General features: G+C 51.1%; 3 protein-coding genes across 5 annotated transcripts in view; 1 reads left to right on the top strand and 2 right to left on the bottom strand.

Moving 5' to 3' along the window:
* Nucleotides 1-223: 223 nt before the first annotated feature.
* On the bottom strand, nt 224-2,959 carry LOC143372382 (uncharacterized). The gene is made up of 6 exons (XM_076818533.1): nt 2,716-2,959; nt 1,379-2,660; nt 1,010-1,319; nt 747-879; nt 485-666; nt 224-410 (listed from the first exon to the last, which is right to left on the bottom strand). The coding sequence occupies exons 1-6, from the start codon at nt 2,957-2,959 to the stop codon at nt 348-350; spliced, it is 2,214 nt and encodes a 737-aa protein (XP_076674648.1). The 3' UTR covers nt 224-347.
* A 1,696-nt stretch (nt 2,960-4,655) lies between these two features.
* LOC143372376 (uncharacterized) overlaps nt 4,656-23,266 on the top strand; it is a 159,309-nt gene continuing 140,698 nt past the window's right edge. The window contains exon 1 of one of the 3 annotated variants that reach the window (XM_076818521.1): nt 4,656-5,768. In XM_076818521.1, the coding sequence (XP_076674636.1) occupies nt 5,577-5,768 (192 nt within the window). In that variant the 5' untranslated portion in view covers nt 4,656-5,576. The remainder of the gene's footprint in view (nt 5,769-23,266) is intronic. The other 2 variants (XM_076818520.1, XM_076818522.1) reach the window with 2 other exon arrangements.
* LOC143372410 (tubulin monoglutamylase TTLL4) lies at nt 12,281-14,563 on the bottom strand. The gene is made up of 4 exons (XM_076818558.1): nt 13,928-14,563; nt 13,452-13,858; nt 12,981-13,371; nt 12,281-12,742 (listed from the first exon to the last, which is right to left on the bottom strand). The coding sequence occupies exons 1-4, from the start codon at nt 14,561-14,563 to the stop codon at nt 12,281-12,283; spliced, it is 1,896 nt and encodes a 631-aa protein (XP_076674673.1).

Here is a 23,266-nt window from a genome sequence, read left to right as displayed (position 1 = left end):
GACTTAGCTAGTTGGCTTGGCTTGGCGCTGACGTCGTTTCGTTTCCCATTTTGGCGTTGATTGGTTCGACGTCACAGTGTCATCACGCGCATGCGTGACTTCCCCCACCGGCCTACCGCTGTGAACCGTCTGCCAGCGTAGCCTGCCGCAGGTCATCCGCGTGACGGATTTCCCCACAATGCTGCCAGTCGGTAAGTTCATATTTTAACAGATTGACGTAATAACAAACAACACGTTCTCGTGAATATTTATTCGATTGAACCACATGTACGTATTCACTGTGAGAATTGAAGAATGCAAGCCTACTGATACAACGAAATCTCGTCGATTGATCGATGCATGAATCTTCATTTTTTTAGGAAGCATTTCAAACGCCTCTTCGTTTCATTCTCTGCTACATCTTGCCGTATCTAAAGGGAAGCAATGGTAAGAATTTATCGTGTACAGTGAAAAACGAAGAACATGTTTTCTCCATTCTTTTGACCTTAGCGAGTAAAGGTCCAGTCAATTTATCCGGTACGATAGGATTATCCTCTGTTTCTTCTTGCTTGTTAATTTCGTTGTTTATTTTCGCGTACACCGTTCCCCGGGTTAAGACTCTAATGGTATCGCGCGATAGGGCCGGCGTAATTAATGCCGCGAGCGGTACGCTTTCATTAATTAAACCTGAGGGAAAAGTCGGGAGAAATTTATGAATGTCGACGAATTATAGAAACGGCTGGGGCATTAATTAAACGGATTAGAACCTTGGTTATTAATTCTCTTGGTCTTAAGAGAGGCGCACATCTGGCCTACTAAGATTCTTTGAGGGTTCGTCATTCTTCGTAATATTACATGATCCGCGTCTAAATGGCCAAGCTCCTGGGCAGCTCTCCAAGTCTGTGTAACCGCGCGGAATAGGAAAAATATTCGTTATCAGATCTTTTCCTCGTGAATATCTCACAGAGGTTGAAACGCACCCGTGCCGATGCAATCATCCGTTTTTACTCCCGTCTCGCGAGAAACTTACTTTGGAATTCGAAGTAGGTCTGGTAAGAGCGTTCCCCGAAACTCTCTGTTGCTCCAGAGGCTTTATCTTCAAGTCCTTCTCCAGACTGCGTCCAGACTTTCTTCCCGGTGCCTGCGTAGCATTACCCTCGTTTGGCTTTATCGCGCTTTGCTTCGCGCCTTTATTGATCGAGTAATTTTCTTTAGCCGAACCTTGCTTCCCACTATTCGCGTGTTTCCTTGATGCGCTAATTGCTGACTGTCCCATGCTGCAGCTTTTATCCATACTCAGGCAAGGAAACTTCGTATCCTGTGTCGAGCATGCTTTACACCTGCAACGCAGAATCCATTGACTTTCTCATTTCGTTTATTCGCGACACTATTCACTTACTTATCCTTTTGCTCGGCTTTTCGTTCACCAGAGACGGGAGAGACTTCTCTGGCAGTCTCGTTTAGCCGGGCCCTCGTTTTCGTGCACTGGAATATGTTGTTTCGTATCTCGGCAATTAGAGCGTTCAGAGACGGAGCTGACGGCATTTCCAGAGTCAGAGCGATTATTTCCTTTTCCAGGACCCCCGCGAACCTGAAATCCAGCTCGTCCGCTACCGCCGCGACGGAAACAACGAAGCTTTCCGGGGACGACAGCAACGACTGACCTAACAGCGATTGCACAAAGCTCTGCGTTTCAGGGCACAGCAGCATTCTCTTTATTTCTCCCGCATCTCTAGCAGTTTCGATTATCCTCCTCGACTTCTCGGGATTTACGCGCTCCAGGACCTCCAGCACGCTCTGCACCAGCGCTTGGACTTGGTAATTAACGAGAATCGGCACGATCTTCTGATCTTTGCTCTGAAGGTGATTGCATCTGACCGGTGTATTTAAGTACACGCATTTTCTGTATTTCTTCATCGCTGCTTCGGGGCTGAGGGTGATCGATAGCATCGAGTTGGTCGATGGGCGGCTTTCGATCATGCCGCGAAACGGGGACTTGGTGCTAGAAGTCTTCGAGGCGGCTTCTTCTATTGCCCTGAAGCTCGGCTTTATGGCGACGAGGTTACTAGGGATGTCGTGGTTCTTTAATACGTATGCTGTGTAGTCGTTGGGCCTGCTTCGTTTTGCCTTCAGCATCGTGATGCCATGGTCCAGCTTGAGCGACGAGCCCATCGCCGACCTCCTTGACGGACTGCGCGTTGATCTTGGAACCCAATTTCTATTCGACAGATTGGTGGTGGCTCTGCTCAGCAGATCGTCGTCGTCGTCCAGATGAAAGGACAAGCTGTTCTCGTCCAACCTGGTGAATTCCAGACTGGAACGGGCGAACCTCCTTCTGGTCACACCTTCGGCCAGGGCCTGCTTGATTCGCAGCTCGTGAGAGGGGCCGAGCAGAGAGTACACGTGGGGCGAAATAGTGGGCATTTTCCCGAGGCCGTGCAGCGCTGCCCTGTTGTGTTTGGCATTGGTCGACAGAGCCCTGCCGAAGTCCAAGTTGTTAGCCACGTACTGCCTGTACTTCTCCTCGAAATCACGGATCGCCTGGTCCTCTAAACTTTGCTTCCGAGGATCCTCGTGCAGCTTCACGTTCTCCGCCGCCGCTGCGCGCGAGGCTTCCTCGGTGTCTACCACGTAACAGGGTAGGACGTTGTTCCACGCGCCAGAGAAATGCTTATTCTTGGCTTTAAACGACTAGATGTTATTATCGAGCTTCTCCGTGTTTACAGGGAGCCGTACCTTTCTCCAATAAAGAAGCAACGGGGCCTACGGTGGAGCTGTCGTTGTTGTTCCACCGTGTACTGTGCGCGGTCAGCAGGTGCAGGCAGAGGACTTTGCGAGGATCTACTTCGCCGTCGGTGAAGAGTATCGAGCGTACGAACTCGTAGGAATCTTTCGGCGCCTGCTCCTTGATCGTGGGCCCAGTTTCTTTTATGGCGCCGGTGCAGTGGTAGCAAAAACCAGGATTGTGAGTTTCGTACATGCGCACGTTGATAGCCTGCGCGTCAATTACTGTGTCCACGATCAGATTGGAGGATTAGACGGTGGTATTAGGGGATACATCGTAACCTAAAGTATCGCTAAATCACGAGATAGGATCAGAATTGTAAATCAAAGTTCCTCGGATAAGAGCATCTTAACCGGAGCGTGTCGATTCGTTAAGACGTATGATCGGGCGCCGCGACCTTAATTGTCATTTTCCACGCGATCTCGCAGATCTTACCGTAGATCCAGAAGACGGCTGCCGAGCTTCCAAGTTCTTGTGACGCGAACGAAACCGGTGCCTCGCAGTCTCTATCATCTTGAGGTCCGACTTTTCCACCTTCTCGAGTTTCACAAGTTCTTGCACCAGCCTCTGACGGCTAATCTCGTTCTGCTTGGCGAGCTTGTCCTGCAGTGTCACGCTGGATTTCATGGTCGTAGCCTTTTGTACTTTTCGCGATCGCTGGAAAATTTTGCTCTCGAGAAGGTGACAGGAGCGCTGAAATCTCAAGGACGAAACACGCTCGTGTTTACCTTCCTACGCGCTGTACTTCATATAATTGTCTGCCAGACATTCTCGAGCTGGAAACGATTAGACTCGGCGCGACAATCCGGGAAATGTTTGGAAGTGAACGTTTAGCTGTTAGCTTTGAATTTAAAGTCACGGCCTGCTGCAATTCGTACGCACGTCATTCCCAGCGATGATCGGTGCTCGAGAGGGTTAAAAAAATCCAGTTAACCATGAATCGCACGAGCATATTACATAACGCATTAAAATACTTGGCACGATCCGCCCAGAAATGAACTTTCTAATAGGCTTCCGTTATTTATAGACGGAAGAATTTATTTACCACGTGCGAAGGCATTCGGCAGCAGCGGCTTTGCGTCGTTGGACCTGCCATGATCACAACAAGCGTAAATACAGGCCAACCGTGCCAATTGTGACTGATTGTTTTTCTTCGATCGCTCGAGTCAACAGCGTTCGCGACCATAACGATTGCACGGGCTTCGTATTATCGAGCATCTTGCGTCACGACAGCAATGGCTTCCGCGTATTTCAGAACTGCAGCCTTCCGAAGTATCTAGTACAGTTCTAGAAAGAATACGACTTCTCCCCGAAAAGTGCAAACGCGAACGTAATGGAAACATATACTTTATATACAGTTGCCAATATAATAAATATACGTGCATCGATCTGTCTTCACGCGAACCGAACAATCAGCCTTATAAATCCCAACAGATACCTCGATTCCGCAATGAACCGTCCTATCGCATTTCAGGAATTGCCGACTTTCGAAAATTTCCCTACCCTTATCTTGATGGAGCTAATTAAGAGAAACTATGTCGTACATCGTTCTGCGGCATTTGGAGTCCCATTAAACTCCACAGCGATCAAAATCAATGCGTCGAGCGAAGCGTTCCTACAACGTCCGCGCTAAAATTCGAAATTTAAATAGAGCGGGAAAGAAGGAGCAGAACGGAAGTGCAAGCGCCGCCATTGTTGATACACGGGCGAAGATTGCCTTCTAATTGGCGGGCCGATGCAGTGCGCGTAATACGGTGGCGCTGATTGGCCGGTTATATTGGCCGAGAATCGTTACGTCATCACCGGTTACATTAGCGTTTCGTCGGTCGGGGTAGAAGTGCGCCGGTTCGATCCTGTTTCGAAAACGCGCTTTGTTTACTTAGAACGCAGGCTGACGTACAGAATTCGTTCGGGCGCGCGTGAAACGGCGTCGAGGGGGCACGGCGCGACCGCGACGCGACGCGGCGGTTAGGAAGGCCGGTAGTGTGACGGTCCGCGCGGTAGGAGGTTGCCGCGATTCAATTTCAGTCGAAGCGCACCAGGCAGACCGAGCGCCAGCAAGAACCGGCTGCTCTCTTTTCCGCACCTCGGGTGCCTCGTTTTTCGAGCGAACACCTCCTCCGATACATCTCCCCCTCGTGCATACACGCGAGCGCGCGGGCGCGCGAGTCTCTCCCCGTTCGGCAGCCTGCGTAACTCTCCTCCGTGTGGCATATATTCGTGTGGCTAGGATGCAGAAGGCGCGCGAGATGCGCAACGTACCGGTTGCCAGAGGGGGATGAGTCCATGGCGCGTGTGCGCGCGCCACCGTGCCTCCAGCATCAGAGCAGCCGAGTGTTTACAGTTTACATCGTGCGTGTAACCCACCGCGGGCGACCGTTGCTCGGGAGCCAGTGCTCGCGTCGCGTTTTAGAGGGCATTCGAAAAAACACGGTACGTCGACGACCCAGTTTCTAAAGAGCAGTCGGCCAGCGGCACGGCAGTGATCTTTCAGTCGAATCGAACCGAGTCACCGTGGATATCGTTCAACATCCCGAGCCAGGATCTTCGTAAACAATCGCGGTGAAGTGGGGGGGAAGCATCGGCGGAGAGCAAAGGATGAGCCTGACACGCAGATTCAGCCTGGATGCGATCGATCGAAAGGCAGTCGTGTATTCGCCCAGTTTTCCGCTCGTTAATATCGATAGTGATTCGTCGATTGACTTCGGTGTCGCGGTATAGTCGAGTAAGCTAGTGAACACGTGACACGGGATGCGACCGTTTGCCGCCATGACTGCGAGGGGATAAGGAAGAAGCAGCGAATTGCACGAGAATGGAATTTGGAGGTAACAAGGGCACCGGCCCCCGTGTCAGGGTGCGACGACGCGCGGAATTAGGCAGACGGCTGACCAGGAGGCTGTCCCTGGTCGCGAAGATGCCAGCTGCCATTCTCAGCAAAGCGAATCCGCCGGAGCCAAGGCCAGTCGAGATCACGGCGATCGCACCTGACAAGTCCCAGCTCACGGTAAGTAAACGATACTTTTATCGTCTCTCGCCTGCCCATCGGCCTCGCGTGCCACGTTCTCTTTACGAATTAGAAACTCAATAACCTACCATTTTGCTTGCGAGTCACACGCCGCGATCGACCGAGAGAGCAATATTTTGCCGGATAGCCCGTGCGAGCGGTCTGAACGCTTCGAACCGTGCCACGTGCACGTATAGAACGTAGAGAGAGTAATATTCAGGGATTTCGCGCTCGAATTAACGGTCGTCGGAGCAATGAAATGTCTGTTGGGAAGATTAGATGCCTCGACCTTGAGACTCGAGCAACTGCCTCACTTTGCCTCGCGTTATTTACCCGGCTCGGGGACAGTGGACTGCTTTTATCGATATCCCGATAATTCTTCGCAAGAAATTCGACTGCGAGCCACAAGGTCGCGGCACTATTTGCGACAAGTCTCTTTCCATCGATACCGTTCCGCCTCCGCGAAAGATACACACCGCCCGTGACCCAGTTGGAAAGTTTTCCAAAATCTCGCGAGGGTTCGCCGGCTCAGGGACGGCGGCGTATCTTTTTGTCGCGGCATCGTGGAAAAGCTCGAACCTATATTCGAGCGGCGCGGATTCCGCGGTAGAAATCGAAACTCGGCGCAGGGTTCGACGATTAATGTAACCAACACGTATGTACACCGTGCACCGGCTACGAGCGCTGGTACATTCTATACAAGAGTAAGAGGCGTTACCTTCGGTATTTAAGCGCTCTATAGGAAACGTTGAACGTCATTCTCTTCTCGTGGCCAGCGTGCAGTTCCCTTCGCCTCTGTGGTGGTGCGCTCCCTTGCTGACTTTTGTTAGCGTACGTACGGGGCAACCTTTATTACCAGGCTGTTCGGCTTAATTACGTTCCAGGGAATTAATGAATGTTTGGATTCTAGTTCGATCTCGTGTTAACAACATTCCACGCTATACAGGGCGTTCCAACGGGGACGGTCAGACGTTCTGGCTGCTCTCGCGCGGTTCTGTTGAAGTGTAAGCTGACTTTCGATACGTTTCATACTCTCCGCTCGGTATTATTCTGCTAATCACCGAGTGTATATCCCTGGAAATAGATTTGATTCTTCTCCCCATAATATCGTAACGAAGATTGCGATCTCGGCGGTTGTTCGAATCATTGTTCACCGTGCTTTTTACCACGGCTCTCAATCGCTGGGAAGGGAATATTCCCATCTTCGGTATAGATTTTAATAGCGCACGGGTGTGCGTGCGCCGGGACGTAGGTGCCGGCGCGAACTCGCGAAAGAAAAGTGAAGGCGTCGCGCGCACGGTCGCGTTCCTTGAACTCCGACGACTCTACGCGTAATCGTCGTAAGGAAGAAAGTGCGCAACGTGATCGATAGCGGCGCTTTCTAAAGGGAGCGAAATATGCACTTTGCGTCCCTCGTTCGGCTTTTCGTACGTCGATCAGGCTGTACCGGTGTAGCGACGGGTCGCGTGGGCGGCGAACGACGCGACCAATTTCGTTTTACGACGCGTGCGCGCGATCCCGGCTACCGTGCGCTAGATACCGATCGGCCGTTTCATCGGAACGATCGTTCCTCAATTTTTCCTTATCGCGCGGATATAAATGCCGCGGTTATTGCACAAAACCGTCGCACGTGCAGGCGCGAGCGTAACTCGTGCCCACGGTTGCATCGGCACGCGGTGATACCTGTTATTTCGAAGGAGGTTTCGCGCCGTTTATCTACACACAGAAACCTTAATTAAATGCTAATGCGATAGGCAAGTCTTTAGTCCAGCGATCACTTACCGATTCGCGTCCATCCACGCGTTTCCCCTGCGCGATTAATTCCTGGACAACTGGTAGAAACGATTCTCTGTCGCAGCTATAACAGCACGTATTTTCACCGGAGCACTGTTTCACGTTGGGAAACCTCTTGGAAGGAAATACCTCCCGGTGGTCTCGACAATAAAATCGTTTAGAATCGCCTATCAACCGTTGCTCGAAGCTTCGTGCTCGTCCACGGCCGCCTCGCCTACCTTGAGATATTGCCGCGTAACGGAGAGGTCGTTTTCGCGGGTCGCTAATTAATTAGAGAATCCTACCGTGGCAGAGCGAATCGGCACCGACTGCGTGCGCGTATAAACGGAGCACAACGGAAATTGATCGAATCAGCACTGTCTCACATAACAGAAATATGCATTTTACATCACTTTCTCTGCGAGTAATTAGAGAATTAAACATCCGGGGATCAACAACTTTCTCACGTGTCGATTAATAAGCGTAGAAACTCGTATGCGCCGTAAACAAGGAGAAAAGAAAGGGTATCGTGTAATCGTACGCGAGTTTCGATCCGATTCATCGTAAACCAATGCCGCGACTCCGTCCCTCTGCTCCAGCCACTTTTATATGAGTCGTAAATGATGGATATGCAGTACCGTTTATAACTCCAGATCACTGTTTCGTATGTGTGCCTACTGGGTGTTCCATTTTAATCTACAAGATGTGAATTTCCTTTTCCTTCAAACCCGCAAGAACGCTTTCAACCGCTCTGCGCTCAATTCTCTTCTCCCAAAGAGTTAAGCGTTAAGTTAATTTTACCAGGGACGACCAATTTTGATCGGAGGTGTAGGATCGATCCATGACCCCAAAACTTGCGAGCAACGGCGTATGGCCACTTGTAGCCGTCTCGATCCCTTTCCGCTCGATCGACACGTGAGCAGTGTTTTAAAGGTCACTGACACGCTGCTCGCGGAGCGCGAAATTCACTTTCGACTTCGAGGATCGTAGCACCCGGTCGTGGATCGAACCGTGCCGCGAACGACCGAACGAACGGCCGTCCAATGAAACGGAGAAAGTGACAGTCGAATTAGCCGGCTACCATCCCTTTTAGCGTTTAGCGTAGAACCGTTCGACGTCGTCGCTCGGAACGCATATTCGCGGCCGATTCCTGCTTATTACGCGGGCCCGCTTATTAAGCCCCCATGTCGGTGACCGCCAGTAGGAAACAGAGCGACGAAACTGCTTTTCCCTTATCTCGCCGGCGAATCGTTTTGTTCTCCTTCGTCCACCGTATTTTCTCCGCGGATTACATTAATCACGGGGACCCATGAAAGTTCGTTGCTCAGTGGCTGGAGAGGTGCTCGTCTGCCCCAAATTCAATCTCCAGCATTTCATTAAAAGCACGAACGCTCGTTCTCCAGATAAATATTGCCGATCAACCGTGCCGTACTCCCGCGACTCTGCAATTTCTCTAATTGATAGGCGAAGAGCCACTCTCGTAGCTCGATTGTGCAGCGCGTTAAAGTCATCGCTCTTGCGCGCCAGCATCAGCGGAATTAGATTCGAATCCCTATTTATATCCCGGTCCGATCAACCGTTTATCCCTCGGATGCATCGGTCTCATTCATCCGCGTTTAGCTTCATCTCGGCTCGTCGCGCACCTATCAATTATCCGCGGCTTCTGCGCTCTCCTCGTTCTCTTTGCACGATGGTATGAGTCAACGTCGGCTAGAGACAAAGACCACTGGCATAGGATATCGTTCTGCGGTGGCAGAAATGTCTGCTCTTTCTCCCGACCAATGTAATTTCCGGCATGCTTATTGAACTGACCCATTTTCCTAGACGCGCAACCTCTCGCCGGCTGATCTGATCTTTAAAGCGGACACGTCCGTTGGACGGTGTGGATTTCGATGTAAATTCTTCCTGGACAATTGAATGCGGATTAAACAGATCTCTCCATGTAAATGCAGCGTCCGTTCATCTCAGATATTTGCGAGAAATAGTTCGCCAATTGATGGACCGGAGTAAAGCTGCGAATCCACGATGAGATTTTACACGAGACTTTTCTGTCACGAGACTAAAATCTCAGCGATAACTAAATGTAAATAATGGAAATATTCGCGAGAGATAAGATTTTTGAAAGTCCAGTTTCATGAAAAAATTAAAATTTATCCATCAATGGATAACACGTCGGGAAATAATTGTCTTGAAGTCTCACGTGAGACACGATATTTCTGTCTCATAGTGGATTTGCACCTTACGACTCCCTCCGTCGTATTGCGCGCGCTCAGAATGTTCATTCTGAAAGTCGCGGGGCTCGCAGATCGTTTCTAACGTCCGCTGCTAACGATCGCGGTGTCGTAATTAGGCGGGCTCGAGTGGATTCATTCGTGAGATTGCGAATTTCAGGTCTCATTCTGCTCTGATTGTCAGAGTCACGCAGCCGTACGCTCGCTAATAATGCGACAGTCGGAGCGCAGGCTACAGTAAACAGTCCACTATTTTATCACGGTTGACCGCGACCGAGAACGGAACACATGTACCCGGCGAAAAAGGGGAATAATTTAAGAGCGACCGCGCGCCGTTTGGCGGGCAAATTATGGCCCCTTTGGCGCTCGATCATTCGCGTTACTTTTCCCCTTGTTTTTCCCCGGATCGGCCTCATTCCGCATCCGACGCATCGATCGTAACGTTTCTGCAACTAGTTTCCAGCGCGGCGGTCTCGCTAATGGAGTTTCTAGCTGTGGAGTTTCAGCGTGAAACGCAGCGACAGGTATTACGAGCCCCGGGGTATCGAAGCCGCGCAAAGCTCCTCAGCGACGGGAAAACCTTCGATAAGAACGTTGCCCGAGATTAGTGAGCTAGCTCTACCGAAAATCCTTGTGGCCGCGGCTTCCAAAACTTCCCTCGTCGGTCCTCCAAAGATTTCTACTCGGACGTTTACGAGAATCAATAAAACCGACGTTTACGGTCTAACAGCCACTTTTAACCATTCCTTCTTCCGTGTATCCGAAGACTTATTTTACAGTGTTCTTTCACTTCGTCGAGGCACTTCTCTCGTTTCCAGCTGCGATAACGATCAGGGAAACTGGTGCCAGTGAAACCGAGAGTATCCTGTTCGTCTAGTTCGAGTGACTTTGAACGTTCTCCGCGTGGATTTTCACAATCGCCGGGTCACATCGCCGATTAGTCCTCGCGGTGATAAAACGCCCGCGCCTTAACGCTGGCGGAATTGAAAAGTAGGTTGAATGGGACGACGAGTTGGAGGAGCCTGTCCCAATAGGCTGAAAACTGCTGGAAGCCGAGTTCACGGGATTTTCAGGAAGTGATTCACGTTTCTGAAGTCCGCGGAGCTTTCACCAGCCAGTTGCGTCACCAGCGAAGCAGGTGACGAGCCGTGGCCGATCGAAGTTTATTGCTGCAGCGATCTTATTTGACACGCCGCTCCAAATGCGCTATTAGATCATTCGATGGAGCGGATGGAGCATTGGGAACGAAAGAAATTCAATTTAGGCGGATCGAATAGGCGCGTAACTGAATACTGCGACTCGAAGTTGTATTATTACGCTACCCAGGTGTTGGCTGCACGCTCGAATAGTGTTGTGAAACTGTCCGCTGCAGGCGGCTCCAGCTATCGACTAAAAACAGTATAACACTTTCGTGTTTAGCTTTATCGTAAGTAATTGTTGGGTACGAATGTCATAGTCGCCACTCATCATCGCCAATGCGGGTGATTGTGGAACCGCTATTCCTCGATCTTAGTTGCTTTTTCGGCTCAGCTTACGTTCCGTTAAACGAGTCACAGTAGCCAGTTCCTTGTTTGCAATTTAGCTAATTAGAATTAAATTATCGTGGCTTACTCGCCAGCATACAAACGCGCGGCGTGCACGAATTTAGGGACGTTCGATGGAAGCTGTAGGCGTGAATCAACGAAAGCATGAGAGATCGATTCATTCGAACACGGCGCATCTGTGTAAACAGAAAGGAATCATCGTTGGAACCCGCGAGCCCTGAACACTGCAGCTTTGTGTCTCTCGATGACTCGAGATGCCATTAGCGATGTTTCTTTTCTTGGAACGGGAAAATCGAAGGGAAACCAGGTTACCCCGTAATTCGATAAAGGAAATCCGTGGAAGCGGGCGCTCCTGCAGCAGGGAAGTAGCAAACGGCGAATGAATGACGTCAACGTGACCGATATGTAGCTAAAGCGACTTATAGTAACTCGCGGTTATGGTGTTACGCAACCCTCTCGACCAAGGTAGATTAACAGGCCTAGGGTTTCGTCGGATCTCTAGGATTCCGTCGACATCAAACGTCCCGCGAGACAAAATAATTTACACGACCGCCGGTGCGTGTTATTGCGATTGGTGTCCTAATCGGCGCCGACGAAACTGGAATCGTGCGTTATCGATCGTGTAGCATTACACGATAGGCACGATAACGTAGTTCCAGGGTAATTCTCAGGATTACAAGGGTACTCGGAGTAACTTAATCGGGGGTTGGGTTCAGGGATTCCTTCGTCCCTTTTTCTTTCTTCCACCGTGTTCCCTCCATTGGATTATACTAATCAGAGGGATCAGCAGCAATCTTTTGGACCTCGCTTTCGCTACAGAACTCGATATTGACCTACACAGTGTTTGAAGAGTGTTCGCTTAGGTACCCAATAGAAAACTTGGTTCGTGTGCCCTGTTTTAACTAAAACTCGAGTCACTTGTATGTAAAAGGAGTGAAGTAAGAGTTGAAGAAGGAAAGCTTACTTAAGCGGGATTGGACTCCAAGTGTTGCATCTTCTCGCAGCATTTCTTCAACAAGTCGATTCCTTTTCCTCTATCGTCGGAGTACCGATGCTCCCAGGCGTCTAGAAGTCGATCGTAGTACTTCTTCACCTCGAAGAATTTGAGATACGAGTAGGACTGCTTGGTCGGGAAGATCTTCTCGAAGTCCCCGAGCTCAGCCAATTCGTCTTCGTATCGAACGAGCTGCCTCAGGTCGTCCCGCGTCAGCTTCTCGAGGATTCGATCCAGATACATCGTACGAGTTTGTATCCTGTTCATTTCGATCTGCTTTATCTTCTCTCGAAGATTCAACGCCCTGCTGTACAGCCTGCAGTCGTGCGCTATCGAGTCGTACTTCCTGTTGCGGGCGCCGTTGCTGGAAGTCAATTCGGTCCTTGGGATCTGGTAGCCGGCCATGTTCAACACGTTCCTAACCAGAGGGCCCTGAAAGAGGAAATAAGGCAGCGCGACTGTCAGGCTGCATCGTAATCGTCGTTGATCGCGCGAATCACACCCGTGACTCAGGCGAATGTTGTCCATAAATGATCTACCATCGACCGCCCTGAGTCGTGTGCCGCCATGCATCATTACGAAGGAATTCGAAAGTTAATTTCGCAAATAAATTCACCGCCATCGGAACCGATCAACAGCTCGCGAGGGTGTTAAGTTGAACTTCTGGTACCTTGATGGCTATGTCTAGCGGCGACTCCGTTTGCAACGAGGGCACAGCGTTCACTTCGAGCAGCCACGGTTTAAAAGTCTCGTCGAGCAGCACGTCGAACCCGTACAGTTCGTAGTAAGTATAATTCGAGGCCAGGTTCTCCGAAATGGCCGTGCTCATGCTCGGTTCCGCGGCTATAAGCGTCTTGACGACGATATCCTTGATGCTGGTCCATATATTTGCTGGATCCACTCCTTCCTGCCTCAAGTACGCCCACAAAGATCCAAAGGACCATTTGTGACCCCTGAGCGAGTTCACTCCGTCGCTCGGCACGTAAGCAGAGTTCTGCTTGTTCACGCTGGTGTTCGTCAGGTGCATGTACTTGTCGCTCAGATTCGTGCCTCGGATGTACCTGAAGACAATGTACCGGATAACCGTAATTCTCTCTCTTCGTCATCTTTCATCTTTTCACTGCATTTTTTGGCGAGTTACCTGACCGAAGCGAATCGAGCCAAGCCTTCCTTGTAGATGTAGCTCCTCAGCGGGTTCACGCTCGTCACGAGAACATAAACTCGCAGGTCGAACTTCGACCCGTTGATCAGCCTAGGCCTGGAGATGTATCGTTGCACGATCACTGAATGCCACTTGGGGATCTCCCACCATTGATTAATAACCTTGATACCCTGGCCTCGACCTGAGGTCGGCGGTTTAATAATCCACGTGCCAACACCGGCGAGTTTCTGCCACGTGCCTTCGAACCTCTGTATCTCCTTTGGCAGAACGAAGGTGTTCGGCACGAAGCTGAACTCCTTGCGACCGAATTTCCTCTGCATCGCCCTCAGATTGGTCCACAGCAAGTCCTTGTAACCCAGATTGTGCGATCCCGGTATATTGTTCACCTATCCACAGAATTCACAGAGATCGTGAAATAGTCCCCGGAAGTCGACGTATCTAGACAGCATCGTCACCTTCTGGAAGCTCTTCAGTCGTTGATACCTCGAGCTATCGCTGCCGCAAGGGTACCAAGCTGCGGACCAGTAATTGTTCTTGCTCACCACCCGACACCCGGAGTTTACCAGAATTTTCATCAGGATCCTAGGCATGTTGGCGGTGAGTTTCCACCTGAGCAGCTCGTTGAAATTCTTGGGCAACTTTTCTGGCGTGCCAGAGTCGTGGCTGCGAAAGAGAACGTAAGGTGGCACATGTGGGAAGAGGCTGTTTCTCATCGACAGCGACGCAACGTCACGAATCTTATCTCCGTCCGCTCGCTCGTCGAAGATAATTTCACCGCTACCACCTCCCCCGTGGAATGCATCATCGAGAACGATCCTTTTGTTCATGGCCAATCTCGGCGCCCGCTTTCGTATCCCATTCGCGGACTTGGCGACGTTGCGCAGCTCAGGTGGCTTGCGATTCACCGCGGCGTTCCGACTGGGACAAAGCAGGGCTGCCTCTGTGAGTTTTTCATAAATCGACCATTCATCGTCGCGCTCCCAATAGTCGAGGTTAATCAGACCCTGGGACGTGCCGGTAGCGGCGCTGCATTTAGCCCCGTCCACGAGTCTTCTTGGACCCGGGCGGTCCACGTCGCCTTGCATCTCCATGTCGAAGTACTCGTGAATTTCGCGCTCATTATCGTTGCTCTGCTTGCACAGGGAATTTTAACCAACGTCCATGATTCAGTGTTACATCCGGGCGAGCTGAAGTTGCTCGTGACAGTTGCTGTGACGTTGAAGCGTTTCATCTCGCAGTGTCGCTGAATCGTAAAAGTGCGAATCCACAATGAGACAAAAATTTCGTGTCTTACTTTATTTCATTATCTGTTAATTATTTTGTCATTTGATACATGAAATTTGACTCTCCTCAGACGAGTTTCGTGATATATTTTCACAAATCTCATCTCTCGCGACTACGCGCATTATTTACATTTAGTTGCTGTCTCGTGTAAAATCTCATCGCGGATTCGCACCTTAAAGCAGAAGGCTTCCCGAAAATTATGACCGCCCGAAAGGGAGTGGCCTGAGACAGCGATTCCAGCCACGCTCGAGTCGCTTCCCGATTAGATTCGCCGAAGAAGCAACCGACCGCTATTAAATCAGCTTCTGTTCACCTATTTCCTATCTCCGCGGCGAACAATGCCGCGATTGATTCGCGAGGGCTTTCCGTATTTGCCCGCCTCGACCGCGTTTATCTTGCTCCGAGAAGAGCACTCGAACGCAACGCGGTAAACAGCCTGGCTAGGAATATCGTAAGGGTGCGTTTGCACTAGGCTTCCACCGCTCCGTCGTTCCGTCTCTCGAAGCCCTCGAGGAACCCTCGAAGTCGATATTTCCGCGGGACAGTGACGCAGAGGCGCGGTTTCCGTTTCATCTGTCGAGTGTTTCTCGCGCCACTCGGGGCGATTCGAACAGCAGCGTGGCGAGGTTCTTGCGACAGTGCAAACGTGGCCTAAAAAGCTGTTGAATGTCGGTCGCGTCTCTAGCCGATCGGCAAATACGCCTATCGTTGGCGCGCGCCTCTCCGATGTCCCGGCTCTAATGGCGACGCGGCCCGATGCTAATTTCATTCCCGTGTAGCGCAATCACCTGGGCCTGATTGTCGATGTTACGCGCATCACGCGCATTCCTGGCTGCGCGAGCTGGTCCCCTTTTCCATCTTGCACGATTAATTGTTCGCCGTGCGTAGCCAGTGTTGGCTGCCGATCGGCCAGCCTTCTGTGCGTCCTGTGTGTCCTATGCGCTGGCCACGCGAGGAATGCAACGTTTCCTTAACGTGTCTCTAATCTGAGCGTATACAATGCCCGGACACACGGTGGACCGAGGGCTCGCTGTACAGGGAATGTAATACGCGTGCGATACCAGATATAACGCGCATTTACATACGCGATCCACGAGATCGCGAGGCTCCCCGGTTCTTCCGGCAGCGCCGCCTTCACTTTCCCTCCGGCTTCCCCGGCGCAGCCTCGAACAAAGATATCAGAAAACTGCTTGATTTAAGCGGACCCCCGCCTGTACGTCTCTAATCGAGCAGGCGGGGGCTGGTTAGATACACGGTCGGACCACGACGAATTATCTTACCGTACGTTCTTCCGGTAAGGTTGCACGTTTCCCTCTTTACGATCCGGCTACCGATCGCTGGCCCTTAGTTACAAGATAGTGGGTGGCTGGTCTTTTGCCAGTTCCTTCGTGCACGCTAGTTACGGCGAATATCATTTCTGTCCGCTTCACGCCCGACACACGCCCCGCGCTGATAATATGATACATTGCGATCGTACGCGCGCACGGGCGGACGCGCGATATCGCGGCTCCGTACGCTTTCACGGTCCACGTGGCAAGCATAATGCGTCACGAATTCCACCGTGCGACTTTTCGAACGGAAATCTGTCATTAATATATCTCTCGCCTGGCCTGCCGAGGCTGCGCAGTTGAGAACGCTGTACCAATTAGCCAGCGACCAGGGCGAGGATCCATTAGAGTCGCGGAAAATTCACGGCGCGCAGCGAAAGTCCGAATGCCCGGCGAATCGGGATTTCACGGTTACGCCGTATTACGGTTACGCAACGGCGCTGGTTTCCCAAGTGACTGAGAAAAGCCGTATTCGACGGGACGTTTATTGCACGGCACCTAGAGTCGGGAAAACTGCATCGCTCGTTTCGATTCCAGGGATTCCGTTCCAGGATTGTGCAAGCCGTTTGCATCGTCGGTCGTTCGTCTTTCTCGTCCCTCCCCTCCCGCCCCGAGTTTCCCATTCGCGACGGTTTCACTCTCGCTGAATTACGCGCGGACTTTGTACGGTGGCAAGTGTGCGCCAGCTTCTTAGAGGACGCCGTTTACGCGCTATTTTCTCCTCGCGATCCTCGCAGAAGCCATGGCCGGAGAAAAACTTGGAAAAAAGGAGGCCACGTGATCCTCCGAGGGTGTGAAAGAAACCAGCGAAGCCTGCTTGCGAAACACGCGAAGAAGAAGAAAGGACGGCAGATGGGAGAAGAAGATGTGAGCCTTGAAGCGTCGCGTCGCAGCCGTTGAGAGCGCGTAACGCGCGCTGAAAGCGTCGCCCGAGAAAACGCAGGCGATTCGCGTGCATCGTTGCATTGTCTGAGGATGACGAGCAACGTCCTTCGATGCATGCACGAGAAAAGAGAATCTCGATGTGTACACTGTGCAGGTACGAGGCTCACTGTGCATTAGCGATGTCGCAACGCCGACGATCCGACATATTCACGCGCGTACGCGCGCCTTTTCCTGCCGAGCATGGCCCTCTCCGGTGTATTATTCCACGAATAGGATCTCCATTCAGATCTGCCCTCCGATTCATAATTGGGAATCCACTGCCACGGAGAGGACGAACGGTATGTCAGATCGCTTGCTCGCGAGTCACTTGGAATACAAAAGGAAAGGCGCGGTAGAAAGCAACAGGAATTCCGCGTATCGTCGCTTTTCCGAAGGTTGCCGTAATTAAGTACTTCCCCCCCCCTCCCTCCCCCGCTGATTGTTGTCTGGGGCAATTAGACGGTCGAGCACCCCAGCGCCGTTTCATTTATTTGTCTCACGTGGAATCGGTTCAACGCACCCGCCGCGTGAATGGCTTCGGATCCGTTTTCCCGATGTTTCCCTGGTGGCCACTGCTCCGAACGCCTCCATAAGCAGAAGGGAATTCCAGCCGGCGCGGTTCGGTGTTCTCGTAATTTCGCAGTGCATCCACGGCCGCGTCCCGTACTCGCGATGCATTAGCGATGTCGCAATGCACCGCGTAAGTACGCACTCGGTCGCGGGCTCTCGAAGCGGAGCTTAAATCTCGAAGGCGCATCTGAAGATGCGGACGAGTTTCTTTTCGACCGGCACCCTTTTTCCGTCCAACTTTCTTTATCTCAGAGACTAGTCCCCGTACCGCGTTCTGCACTCCCGGTGCATTCGCGATCTTGCAACGCCGTCGCGTACACGCGCGCAAGTGCACACTAGGGTGGCTCTTATTTTCGACTTTTGAATTTTCTTCGGGACACCCTCCAGAATAGTTCAAAAAAAAAATATTTACATATTTTTATATATTGACATATTTTTTTATTTAATCAATAACTTGGACGATATTATGTAAAATCGAGCTGTTAAATAATGATTTCCCGTTATCCGATCGAGCTCAAACTTTACACGGATTTTTTTCTAATTATTTGGAACTATTGTGGAGGGTACTCCGAAGAGAATCTTGAAAAATATTTTACCAAGAGTATAATAAGAGCTACCTTAAGTAGTGCACGCGTAAAATCACTCCCGTTGGAGAAGTGGAGAAATTGATGGATCCGAGGGTGCTGTTTGTGAGAAGATCTTTGACAGAAATGAAGGGAATGATACTGTAGGCATCTACGATCGAACGCGAAGCATCTCCGCTGGAGACTCGTGTTTATCAAAGAGAATGAGCGGCAATGATGCTCGCTGACGTCACTTTCGCATCGATGGGTATGAGAAGCCGCGAGGGACTCCACGTTTTCGCGATAATGCCTACCTTTCCCATTCATCCCGGGAAGCTAACGAAGGCAATGAGCGGCGGTGTAACGATTACGCGGATTATTATCACAGATACGTCGTTGCGGTAGATTTATCCTCAACGCGGTGTTTCATTCTCCTCGGCTGGCCGAAGGGGGAGGGCAACGGGGGGGTATAATTTTCAATGCGGTTCGAACAGCGCGAGCGTTATTCGTTGACCCCGTTTTGCCGTCGAACCTCTGCATCGCTGAAATTGTTTAGCAAAGACAAACGAGCCGTCGCGGATTTATTCAGCCTGGACGAGAGCGCGGCGATATGCATCGGGATCGCGAGGCTCCGGCGCGTGGGCGAATATTTGTTAAACCGTTTAATAAGGAGAACCGCGTGGAACCTGGCGCTGTTTGTTTTACGCCGAGTGGTTCAACGATCATCCATTACAAAACCGTCTCATTCCACTTGTGAAACGCAGCGCAAGCTTTTCCTCCGCTTTAACAGTCGCCGGCGACAAATCAACGTCGGAGCGCGTGCCTCCGCGATTGGAAATTGAATTACTTTGATCCAATATTTATGGAAGTGTGCAGGTTTGATAGAGCTGCTTTGCGTGCAAGGTATCGCGTCGAAAACAGATGAATATTCAGCGAGTTTTTCATTCCTCCCATCAATGAAGGATGATGCATTTGACGTTGAATTAATTCCGGTTCGCCGGGAGAATCGCGGCTGCAACAGGGGTTCTCGTTGATTCGACGATTTATTATCAGCGACGCGCTATCACGCGCGCTCGCGTACACGCGCCGGTTCCCCCCGTGAATACGCGTTTCACGCTCGTCTTTCATTCGTCTTTTATGCCCTTGCTCTCGCAGCGACACGCCGACAACGAAATATCGCGATCGTACGTTACGCGGGCCGATTTAAAAATCATCCTCTCCGAGGGACAGAGCTCGCCACGATATATTCCCCGATACGACTTTCCCGCAATTCACTCGGGGTAGTGGCCTAATATGTAAATTACCCGCGATTCGCGGGGCTCTGGGCGTGGCGGGTGTTTAATAACTCGCTTCCTGGTGCGCGGACGCGTTTATCTGAGCGCGAGCGCTGCACGATTATCAGCTTCCGACGGGGGAGAACTCCGCTGTTCAAGTAAACAGCGGCCTCTTCCTATTTCCCTTCCGCTGCTCCGTTCGGGTGGCCGGAAGCTCGTAATTCTTTCGGGTCTCGTTTCAAGCAATATTGTCACTCGGCGGCGCGTCGGCCGTTCTATCAATGGCTCGATCGATCGATCGATCGAAGAACACACGGGGAGGCAGTTAGGAACGCGGTCGGCACCGATTTGTCGAGGCGGTTGTCAATCTCTCTCCATGTTGAGAGGTACGGGCGCGCGTCAAAGGCAAGAAACGCGTCAAGGCCGTCGCGTATAGTAGAGCGAATGCCACCGATCAAATGCTCGAATATCGAGTACTCCTCCGAGCGGACGCGACTGCAGCCTGCGACAGCCTATCTGCTGGAAGCTTGGTGCCATTTCTTCGCGGTTCCGACGGAGTTAACGAGAAGAGGGAAGGTTAAACGACCACTCGGATCGGTGGACGCGCTTGCACCGGCTCCTGAAAGGTGATTATGATATAATCGATGAGCGTTTAACGCGGCGCGAAGCCAATCGATTCGGCTGGCGTTCGCGACACGTTGGCTCGGGGGACGATGACGACGCTGGCAGCAGGATATAAATTCTTGGCCTCTCGTAAACGCGAGTCGCTGTCCCGTGGTATCACATGCTTGCAGCCGATAACACCGCGCGCGCGCGTGATTTATGCGGGAGAAGAAAGGAGCGGTGGACGGTAATGAGTTTCATTTTCTCCGCCGATCGATCCGGGGGATCGATGGGAACTTTTACGGTTAGTTGTGTCTCGGCTCCCATAGCTATCATTAACGGAACGATTACGCTTCCGAGCAGTGTCCCTGGTGATCGAACTGTTGTCAGCGGCGAGGAGAGGCACCCACCGTGAAAAAGTGCGTAGGCACGCACCACCTCTCGCGCATCTGTCGATGTCAAGAAGGTCTCACCTCGCCAAGGTCCTCGGAGCCGCGCGCTAACCATTATGCAGCGGTTGTAGGCATTTTTATGCAAATCCTCGCAGCATTGTGCCGTGCCATCCGTTCCACTAATCGAGCACCGATAGATCGTCTTCGCGCGGGAAATCGCGGCTGCCTTCTAAATTTAACGCGCCGTTGCGCAATCCAGCCCCTAGTCATCGGTATTCTTCGTCCTCGTCCACCTAGGATTTACTCGAATCCCCGCTGTTTTCGAGGAACAGAGGTGTCCCACATTAAGAATGCGCGTAATTCTTCTGCTGGACATGTTTACCGTCCACCTCCGTCCGAAAATAGAATCTCGAATATGCTCGGACGCATAGTCGTTGAACGCCGTTGTGATCGGCGGAGGAAGCTATCGGAATAAAATATCGCGAATCTCTCGTGTTGCGCGTCTCGTTGCCCGCTCGCAACCTGCCAGGGACTAGCAGGGCAATCTGGCATTATGCAGCGGTCGGAGACATTTTTATGCAAATGCTGCTGGCATTGTGCGGGACCATTGCTTTCGTGGATCGTCAATGGAGCGTGGCAGAGGAGAAGGGACCGTTTCCTGCTCCTCGGACGTTTTAATCGACTCGGCAGGTAATTTATGACTCGGGCTGACGGAATCGTTGGCGAATCGCGCGCGTACATAGTAGGCACTCGTCGACTGGAACCGATCGTGGAAAAAAATTGCTCCTGAATCAGCCCGCGTTGCGTCAACGTCAGCCTCTCTTTGCCGAGGCTCTGGAGGTTTCGTCGGAACGCACCGGGCATCGGTGCATCCCGGTCTCCTTGTCGAAATCGTAAATCACCGCGCACAACCATTAACCTCGCGCGATTGCATGTAATTAGCGGTGACTTATTAACTTGGCGGCTCCGTTATCCACGGCTGTATCCCAGCCACGTTCCTCGCATTACTAGTCTTCCAATTCGCCTCGGAGGATACGGTCCCTTAGTGGAGCTTGTGAGAAATTATTCAGTGCCGCTGATCGCAGGTGGACCTCTCGGTGACATTGTTCCCAGCTTGGATCGCTCCTCTTGCTTGGAATTAAATCGCCCGCTTGCGCAATTCTTGTGCACGATGTCCCGTGACGCGAGTCGCAGATTAATCGGTACGTGCTAATTTCTACGCGACCAAGGCCTGCTGAATAGAGCCTAGCACCTATTGGCTATGGCACGTCCCTGAAAAAAAAAACGATCTTGCATATTAGTTAATATACACGCGCGTGCCGTGTGCGACGCCTTAGCTAACATGGTCACACTCTGCATTCCTTCGATCGCGTCGATATACATATGCATTAGGGCGTCTTTTATTTTAGACTTCTGAATTTTCTTCGGGCCACCCTGTAGATTAGTTCCAAATAATTAAAAATAAATCCGTGTAAAGTTTGAGCTCGATCGGATAACGGGAAAGGGTGCTCCTGGGCCCTTAAACATTTAAATCGTTATTTAACAGCTCGCGAAGTCGATTTTATATAATATCGTCCAAGTTATTGATTAAATCGAAAAATTTGTGCAGCAAAAGTTGTAGATCCTGACAAGAAGCATCTTTTATGTTCTATTACTTTTTCTCGTGCGACAAACGGTTTTCGAAAAAGTCTGAAAAATTAAAAAAAAATTTCTTATTTTCAGTGTTTGATATCTCATGAATGTTTCCTAATTCCATTTTTTTGTTCGCCTTCATAAATAAAAAGTGTTCTAAGAAGCATTTTTTTTAATCCACTTTCTCCTGGGAATTGGGGCCTTGTCAGTCAATTAACGCTCGTTCGTCAAAGTTTCCTCCCAATTAGGATTAAATTAATGCACACGTGTTTCCATCTCGATCACGTTCCCTCCCGAAGGGGTGAACGTAGCCAGGCGTCGTAGTTTTTCCGTAGCGGCGAGAGTGAGTCAGGTTGTAGGTAATAATAACATAATAACAGTGTATCGGCGTTAGGGGCGAAGCTTTGTTATCGATCTACCAGCGATCACGGTTCAAGTCGAGTGAGTAATTGCCACGGGCATTTGCTTATCCCCCTGTCTGCCGCGCATTAAGTCGGCCGTAGCGCCCGTTGCCCCGCCGAGTGTGTATGTAACACGATAATACCTCGGGTCTCGGTATGTCGAGTAATATCGATAGAAAAGTGGCGATCGATTATTGGTATTTACGAAAATGGAATCTGCGGTTATCCGGGGGGATAATCGAGCGGGAAGCATGCGCTCGATCGAAACGCCAACGATTTGTATCTATGACAATTTAATGGGGAGCTTTCCTTTTTCCTTCGCGGCGTTATTCACGCGGGGAGTGGTGGGACCGGTGGATTGGATCGGGAGGGCCTCGAGGTCTCGTTTAGTCGGCGGCAAGAGGAGGCTGATGCTTGAGATCGAAACGGGAACTGGAGATCGCGGATCGATCGCCTGCCCGTTCTCTCCTCGAATCCCCTGAAATCCGCTCGAATCCGCCTCGATAAAAATCACGCGGCCGGGGCGCAGTGGCTCGTGTCGGTGAGACGATTTATCGTCATGCGTGCGTTGTCGCCCTGTTCCACATTATTCCCCGCGATCGTAAAGTTCTCTAGCTCTCTGGTTCACCCGATAACCTTTCGAGAAATTCCTGGAGCTTAGCTCGCTTTACGCGACAGCCGGCGTTAGCTGCGTTCCACCTTCCTCCTAACTACGCTGATTTACATTGAGCTCGTCGTTATTGGAAAACCTCCGTCCAGGAACCCGTTATTACGACTCGCGGGGGCTCGTTACGAATGTTCGGCACCGCTGGGAACGATCGGT

The sequence above is a fragment of the Andrena cerasifolii genome, chromosome 8 (assembly GCF_050908995.1).
Source record: "Andrena cerasifolii isolate SP2316 chromosome 8, iyAndCera1_principal, whole genome shotgun sequence".
Taxonomy (NCBI): domain Eukaryota; kingdom Metazoa; phylum Arthropoda; class Insecta; order Hymenoptera; family Andrenidae; genus Andrena; species Andrena cerasifolii.
The sequence above is the reverse complement of the archived record's forward strand: the minus strand, read 5'-3'. Positions and strand labels throughout refer to the sequence as shown.

Excerpts from the sequence above, each read along its gene's own strand:
- LOC143372410 (XM_076818558.1), bottom strand. The coding sequence starts at position 14,563 with ATGGAGATGCAAGGCGACGTGGACCGCCCGGGTCCAAGAAGACTCGTG. Across the intron at positions 13,372-13,451 it reads GCTCGATTCGCTTCGGTCAG|GTACATCCGAGGCACGAATC; the intron begins GTAACTCGCCAA and ends CATTGTCTTCAG. Across the intron at positions 12,743-12,980 it reads CGCTAGACATAGCCATCAAG|GGCCCTCTGGTTAGGAACGT; the intron begins GTACCAGAAGTT and ends TTCCTCTTTCAG.
- LOC143372382 (XM_076818533.1), bottom strand. The coding sequence starts at position 2,959 with ATGTACGAAACTCACAATCCTGGTTTTTGCTACCACTGCACCGGCGCC. Across the intron at positions 1,320-1,378 it reads AAAGCCGAGCAAAAGGATAA|GTGTAAAGCATGCTCGACAC; the intron begins GTAAGTGAATAG and ends TCTGCGTTGCAG. Across the intron at positions 411-484 it reads CTGGACCTTTACTCGCTAAG|ATACGGCAAGATGTAGCAGA; the intron begins GTCAAAAGAATG and ends GCTTCCCTTTAG.